This window comes from Ascidiella aspersa, chromosome 8 (genome assembly GCF_963924565.1).
Source record: "Ascidiella aspersa chromosome 8, kaAscAspe10.2, whole genome shotgun sequence".
Classification (NCBI taxonomy): domain Eukaryota; kingdom Metazoa; phylum Chordata; class Ascidiacea; order Phlebobranchia; family Ascidiidae; genus Ascidiella; species Ascidiella aspersa.
In genome coordinates, this window is record NC_139454.1 from 12,853,857 (window position 1) to 12,862,404 (window position 8,548).

Here is an 8,548-nt window from a genome sequence, read left to right on the forward strand (position 1 = left end):
TATGCTAGCTAAAAGCAATACTTGTAATTTTGAACACAAAATCCTGCAATATCAACACATGGACAACTTGGACGCCATTTTACATATCTACGATATAACTAGCCTTGCAAACCAGTTTTAAAATTCAGAACACAAAGTTTATTAAGGTGTCCCTCAAATAAGAATAAAAAAAAATATTTATTGCCTTAAGGAAAACACATATTTTAGTACTTTACTCTTAAAATATAGGTCCATTATTGAGTACCTATCTGTATAGTGTTATACCTATCTGTATTTATGTTAAACATTAGAGATAAAACAGTAGGTCTGGTATATTTGATTTTTTAATGTGACATTTGTTACTAAACTTTTACCACAAATAAACTGGTTGTTTCATAACACTTGTTGTGTCTGATATCAATTATCAAAATTAAATGTTGGTATTTTCAAAATGTAATGGCCTATCATAAAGTCATTTGTTAGTAATCGGTTTATTGGGACAGGTTAAAGAGAATGGCCCAACCAACCTACCAAGGAAAAATGAATTTTAACAATCAGGTTTCAAATTATTTACTAAATGGACTTTCAACTTTATAAAAGTCAAATGAGAAAACAAATCATGTAGAACAAAACAAATTCAACTTAAAAGTAAAAAGTGAAATGGTAAACAACACTAAACTTAGTCAGGTTACTAATTTCTAGTATTTTCAGTGTGACTTAATCGAATTTGAACAGAGTCTAATTTGAGGTTTAGAGGTTTAAAATTTGGGCAATAACACACAAACTAGACTCTTAATTATTAAGCAACAGAGACTCACCACAAATATAATGGTATATCATATGAGAGTCAACTGGTTATAATAATTATTCTCTTTAGTTGAATATCACTGACCTATGCTACCGTTTGGCCAAGCCTGTTAACATAATATAAAGTTTTCAAAATAAAAATATTACTATTATTTGTGAAGGTGATGTTTACCAATTGATCGAACCATCCTTCCATCAAGGTCTGCAACATAAATTGACAAGAAGGTTCTCACAACCAAAGCTGTAGAATGTAATAACAACCAGGCAAATTCTTTGCTTAAAACATGTGGAATGAGTAGCTTCAAGAGATGCCATAGACGCTTAAAAAACCTTTTGTTTACAACAGCAGCATCAATATCATCGTCATCCTAAAAAACAAACAAATGCCATGCAAAACCAAATATATATTTGTGTGGAGCAGAACAACTGAAATATAAATTATAATTATTAACTTGAATCAACAAAACATTACTAAACAAGAGTGCTAAACTCAAAATGTTCATTAAATTTTTCTATTTAAAAACATTATAATTGTCATAATGCTGTGACTAGTTCAGACCAATCTCTGTTTTTGAGAAAGTTTGTACCTATCAGACTTATATTATAAATTATCAGGTGGCACTGTATAAAGACAAATTGTATTGGATTGGATTATCGACAAGCTTTCGCACAACCGTGCTTCATCAGGTCAAAGTGTGACCACACTTACATTACACTGGTCAACTGTGTTTAAAATCAGTTTGCTTAATGCTTCCCCACAATCAGCTGCATCAATGGAATGGCATGTTTAATTACCTGACTTATCTGCATGGCTCGAAACATTTAATTCTTTTTGTTTCAAAAATTCCCATTAATTTTGGCATTTGGTTCAAACAGTGTATAACAATGAAAAATTAACATATAACCTAAAAAGCAGTTTTGTGTCTAAAATAGGTCATTAGGTCATTAAAGGAAATGCACATACATGTGACACCAGCCTTGTGATTCACATGGCACCAGCCTTGTGTAAGCTGCATTCCACATTTTGCATAACAGAAACCTGTGACATATATCAATCGGAAATCACTAACAAAAAATAAGTAAAGTCTTAAGTCGAAGCACAATAATTCAAATTGTGCGAAATTCTAGAAAATCTGTAATCCCGGTAGATACCATACTGCATCCAAAGAAAGAAAATCCTATTTGAAAAGTAAATTTACTTAGTGTTTAAACCGCTGCAATAAACGCAATACTTTGCAAACTTAGACTATCTTTTACGTCAGTGTTTCCCAACCTTTTTTATACTAGTGCCCCCTTGGGCTTCATATTATTTTATATCGCCCCCTCCCATTTTGCTTTACAGATACGTTATTATATATATGCCTGTGGTGCCTAAATAGATTTTTGGCTTTTATTCGTTGTCTAACATTACACTTATAAAATTACATAAAAATCCTTACTTTTGACTTTACAGTCTACGTCAAAGTTCTAGTAATTTAAGAAACGTGTTGTTCTCAAACTTTGTTTCCCAACCAGTGTTGTATTATGCAACTAAAGCAAGTTTATCGCACAAATCGCAATACAAATTAAGTCTATTTGGTTTTGGTTGGCTAATCGTTTACCTGAGACGGGTAGGCTACTTAACGCACAAAAGATAAACACTATACATCTCCACAGCTGAATGGCGGCACACGCAATCACGAAAAACGTTCATACGAAACACATAAAAGGATTACATTTGGTTAATTTTGCAGTTCAGTTTGGATAAATGTTTTGTTCGGACCCCCACCCATGTAAATGGGCCATGCATCTTAAACTAATGCGAAACAAAATCAAACACAAAATGTTGTTTTTCGTCCTTGTTTGGTCGACCGTAAACGCAGGATACTTTCTCTCTTTTGTTATTTGTTCAGTCTGGCTGATTAGCAAGTGTGTATTCGACAATTGACAATGCTAAGTCAAGCATTCTTCCTTTTTTTTGGCCAAAAACCTTGAGTAAGGCACAGCTAATGTTGCTCGCTGCTCGCTGTCAGCGCTAATATTCCATGTTTGTATTTTTTAAGATTACTAGAATTCCTAAAGGTGGTATAATAGTGACTGTTGTGCGCGTTTTAAAGTCGCCATTTTTAAGGTATGAAAGTTAATGTTGCACTAATACTGGCATAATATCACCCGGAAAAAACGATCTTTGTTTAGTATTGCAGGTGACAAAAGGCGAGCTTGTAATTTAGCGTAGTCTAGTACATGGAACTTAAAAAACTGCACTGCTGATAGTCAAACATGATTCTACAAAAATCATACTTCACGGTCACTAGTTTTTCTCCTGAAGTTAATGATAAAACACTAAGCGGTGTCAACTAACGTGTTCGCTTTGCCTCTTAAAGGTGCGCTTTTGTTGGACGTTAATTCACTGTGCCTAATAATTTTTATGGCGTCATTACAATCACTATATTATGTGTGCATCTTTCATTGAATAATGATATAGTATTGTGGATCCCCATTAATATGAAGTTTCTTGTACTAACAGATTGAGCAAGCATTGGCATATGGTTGATTTCTCGACTTGCTGTTGGTTTCTCGACTTTTGGTGTACTAATGATACGTAAGCAGTAATTGTTGGTAGGGATGTTCAAAGTAGAATCCCAAGGTATTCTAGAATAATAGGTTTCGAATCTAGAATAACGAATCCAGAATAGCGAATCCTAGTATATTTTTATTAAATTATTTATCCTCGATTTTGTTTGGGGAAGGGATTAATCTTAATCTACCCTAGAGGGCCCACAATCACAGCAATAAATCGCCCAAACAATTTGCTAACATGTGTACATTATAAAAAAATCTCCCATATGTTTAGCATTCTTAACAACTGTCATCTGAAACCGTTCTGTAATCTGTAATATGTCAACTGTCCAGGTTGTTGCCAAAACTTATATTTTTGCCAATAGTGAGTACAATGCAACACTGCACACAAGTCTTAAGCAATTCGGTCCTGTTTTTGAAAGCATTGTTAAGACTTAGTGCTTCTTTTTTGACTAACCTGATCTGTTATGCAGTCAAATGATGTACTGCAAAGAATACAAAGTTATTATTGATATAACGAATTCTTGACAATTACGTTGTGCATAACTGCATAACTTCGCTGAATATTGGCCTTAAGTAACCCCATAGCGCATTTTGTGGATGGCCAGCTTGTTTTGCAACGCTATGTTACTTTTGCAACTTAACACATTTAGGGAATTTGCGAACTCCACACCTGGCATTACACGTAAGCCTCTCGCCCAATAACGCTTGATTGACACTTAATTATTAGACGAATGTTATCGCGAGACGCGGTAATTGGTCGCCCGAAAAAACGCTGACACTGCACTACCAGGTTACATTTAAAGCAAGCACTATAAATTGGTCGGCGCAGCGACAGGCCAACTTACCACACGCGTTTGTACAATTAGGCGCGATGGTCGGCGGTAAAACGTTAAATTATATCGGTTCCAATTACCCGAATTAAATGGCAGAATTGGATTCGAATCCCATCTGGATTTGAATCCAAGGATTCGATATTCTACTTTGAGCATCCCTAATTGTTGGTCAAAAAGCAGCTTCAGAAGGGCTAGATCTCAGTTGTTAACATACATTTGTGTGTGTATCTTTTATCGAATAGTGTATATATATATATATATATATTAAAATTTCTCAAAATGAGGTAGACTGCAAGTTTGGGGGTTAAGTATAAATTTCGAGTTACGCAAACCAGGAAATAGTTGAGTAATTTTTTATTACTCTTTTCAAGTATAAACTACAAGTTTTTCATGTTTGTTGCAAAATCTGATAATTGTGTTAGGGGAAATCTTCAATTTTAGCTAAGTTAGCCTGGTAACATAAAGTGACAGGGAACCTAAAGGGGTCTGATTATAAGGCCTCTGCAAAGAACATGTATTATGTTAATGCTAATCTAAAAAAACACAGCTAATCTAATCAAAGAACATTGAGACGTCACTTGGCAAGTCACACTGACAATAAAAAAAATCAGGGCACTATCACATTTTCAGAAATACATAGGTACAGTGTGAAGAAATCAATGTTAAGAATCAATGCCTCATAAGTTCCCTATATACATCAATCTTATTATATAATTGTTTTATATTTAGTCAATTGAAATAGTTTAAAATTTAATTAGTCGGGCAATCATTTTTTTACCTAAATAAATGATAAATTTTGACAACATTTAGGAATACATTTTATCTAACCCCACATCGTTGTATGAAGTGCTGCATTTGTATCTTGGTATCGTCAGTAAATTGTTTTTGTTGTCTAACTGACAACTGGAGATAAAAGTAGTTACAAAAAAGTTTGAGCTGAACCTGATGTGATAAACCTGGCCTGCATGGATTAATTTTGCTGGCTCGTGTATTGCTCTATGGAACATATATAAAATAATAATACAGTTAAAATATTGTTGAATGTAATTCAAAACCAATTTTTTATAAAATTTAAACCCATTGACAACACCCAAAAGCTCACTACAGTTTTTGTTTTCACAGAAATTTAACTTTTTGACCAAGTCAAAAAACAATAGTCCTATTAATTAGGATTAAACTGCCATACCTAGCTTTCACTTATAGTAGGATTACTCCGGTTAAAAAATATGTTAAATGCAAACGCCACAAAGTTTTGTTAGGCACTAAAATACTATAATTTTCAAACTAACAAAGCTGTAAGTAAAAATACAAGTTTTACAAACAACAAAGTAAAATCTCACCAACTTCACTTGAGCCAAAGACAATTTGTCAGAGTGTTCCTGGAATGCTTTTTTGCCTGTTATTGAACCATGTCGTTTGTACTTGTACCTTAAAAGAATTAATGGAGAAAATAAAATTCAATATTGGAATAAAGGAATTATCTACTGGACATTTTTTCATGTAGTTTTGACACATGAGTAGGTCATGGTTAATAGATAGATCTACAAGGTAAACGTTTTTTATATGTTTTTGGCTATATACTTACAAGTCATTTAATAAAGGGATGTATTTTTGGAATCAGTATTTATTAGAGAATTGTATGACTGGAGGTTGTGAGTTTAAACCTCACTACAGGCTACTTGTTTTTTCTAGCCTGCCTTGCTTGCATTATCGATTGGCAGATTCGATCATTATCCGATGGCTTATAGTTTAGGCATATTTAAGTACACTTTGGAAAAAACAGTTCATAAAGAAACAAAATGTAAGTTGAAAAAGCCTTTCATACTAAATATTACTAAAATTTACCTTGTGAAAAATCCTTTTGGATGTAGGCTCACTAAATCCCCTTTTAGTAGAGACTATGATAGATTTATCCCAGCCGTAAACTTAAAGCCATACACATGGAATCCATGTTTAAGGTACTCAGGGTAAGCCAAAATTTAATAATATCTTATTCCGATTGTAAAATGGCCTGTTTAGCTTGCATTTAGTGATGTCATTTTCAACACAAACTTTAGAACACCCTCTGCTAAATATAAGCACCTATAGCCATACACTTAAAACTAGATCTTTTTAATTATATATGACTAATACTCTACAGCAGTGATTCCCAAACTTTTTTTCTCGTGTACCATTTTGAGCTTTTGTACAGTTTTCATGTACCACCTAAGTTAGGCCTACATCCGACTAAAACATCTCAAACTATAACTATTTTAGCATATAGATAAGAAAATGAGTATGTAATTGTATTGAAGTTTAACAAATGTCATTCCAGGAAGACATAAAAGCCATAAATTATATAAAACACAGCAAATAGTTTTAATACGATGGATGTGAGAGCCAGCGCACCTCCGTGTAATAGAGAAGACAGGTGTAATTGGAACTAAGATTCTCCCAAAGACGTTTAAACAACCGAGTATGAAGGCCAGATGTTTTGACGAAATTTACTAGTTTGATCACTCGGTTCAAGCAGTATAACATATTTCATACACATACACATTGTGGAAGAGCTTTTCCATTGTGTTCAATAGCTATAAACCCGTACTTTAGGTGACCCTGACTGTACTTTTGTTTAAACATGTTCCTAAATTTTTAACAAAATGTAGTTCTCTCACTATTCTTCTATTTTAAAAGAAATTAGTAGTAGGCTACTGTTCAATAATAATATGATTGAAATATCAATACTACACTGCATCAGTTCATTATTATTACATACATATTAAACCAGTTAGCGTTTTATTATCTTGACAAGATAAGTGTTACGTCATAAACGTGCAAAACCAAAGGTAACTGAAACGACACTATAAATTACCCAATCTGAAAATGTTTTCAAATTTATCAGTATGCTGAAGTTAGTCGCGTACCACCTGAAAGACTCTTGCGTACCACTGGTGGTACGTGTACCACAGTTTGGGAACCACTGCTCTACAGCTAAATAAAGAATGCTATGAAATATGCAAAAATACAAATTAAATAATTATTAAAAAAAACAAATATATTTATTAACACAACATGTCATATCAGATGATCAAGTAAAAACTACATACATCAAACTCACCAGTACAAAACTTTTGCACTAACAACTAAGGCAGAAACAGCAGCTGTTCTTTTCACCAATGATTTGTTCTTGGAAGCAAAAGCAAGAATGTCTTTTGCCCGTTCAATATTCAACCAATGAGTCATTTTTTTTTATTTTAATTACGCATATTTTTGTGTGTTTAAAAGTTATGTACTTTAAATTATGTAATTTAAACCTGTGAATTCTAAAGTAAAACAGAAAACAGTTTTAAAAAATTCACTCGTTTTTATTATTGTGCACACGCACAAAAACAAGTTAAGTACAATTTCCTTTCCTAACTGGCGAGTGCAGATTTTAATTCAATATTAAACCTGAATTATGTGCAGAGTGAAAGGTAAAGCAGGTGGTTTGTGAGAAAAAACACAATAAAAGCCTTTCAGGATTGAAGAAAAAAACTCATATTGACAAGGTGAGCTATGCACAAGTTTTGGTTGTGTGACGTTTCAGTTGAATGTAGAGTGATGAGTGATAACTTTACCAATGTCATTCTTATGCAAATATCTGGTCCCTTCTTCTAAGTCACTGTAATCGGGACCAATGTTTTCGCTCAGCAAATTTTTTGGTGCATTTATGCAAAGCATTGGGCATTTTGGGCGAAGAAAATGAAATGTAATTTTTACAGATTTCTACAAGGTATTCAGTATGCCATTTTTACTTTACCAAAGTTTCGAAAAATGCCCAAAGGGGGGTATATTTTCAGGGTTTAGTGTCTATTAATTTTTTCTTTTAGAGGGGGTTGTGGACTTGTGGACCGTTATAAATAGCGTTACTTATCAGGGTTATTGGTTTGTGGTTTAGTATAAACGTTGCCTGTTCTTTTATTTCCTTAACTTCTTTCTGCAAGCAAAAACAGATATGGGCCGAAAATCACCCGCCTTAACTTATGTCTTAGATACAAAAGGGGTAGTTGCCAGGGTTTAATTTTCTTTTACGTTAGTTTCGTAAAGACTATGCAAAATTAATTTTAGAATCGTTTTGCAATCAAAATATTTTATTCATTTATTTTTTTTTTTTTTTTGCCGCTTCAAAACAAAAATTCTATTTCCAGAGACAGTGACAAACTGGCACTTGACGCCTGAAAGCTTTACCTTAAGAAAATTTTCAGGCTTTTTTAACTTATGATTCAATCTGGCGACATAGTTCACAACCGTCATAAATGAAGTTTCTAGCAATGCCTCCCTGCTTTACGATGGGTGAAACTTTATTTTATACTGGCATTGCCTCTTCATGTAATCCTGCGATAATAAAT

The 8,548-nt window shown here is 33.3% G+C and overlaps 1 protein-coding gene across 1 annotated transcript in view; it reads right to left on the minus strand.

Annotated features, from left to right (window-relative positions):
* Positions 1-7,478, minus strand: part of LOC146136202 (ATP-binding cassette sub-family D member 2-like) — a 33,312-nt gene extending 25,834 nt beyond the window's left edge. Inside the window, exons 1-3 of the mRNA XM_083396353.1 lie at positions 7,279-7,478; positions 5,522-5,609; positions 959-1,154 (exon numbers count right to left, since the gene is read on the minus strand). Coding sequence (XP_083252479.1) covers positions 959-1,154; positions 5,522-5,609; positions 7,279-7,403 — 409 coding nt within the window. The 5' untranslated portion in view covers positions 7,404-7,478. The remainder of the gene's footprint in view (positions 1-958; positions 1,155-5,521; positions 5,610-7,278) is intronic.
* Between the last annotated feature and the right edge of the window lie 1,070 nt (positions 7,479-8,548).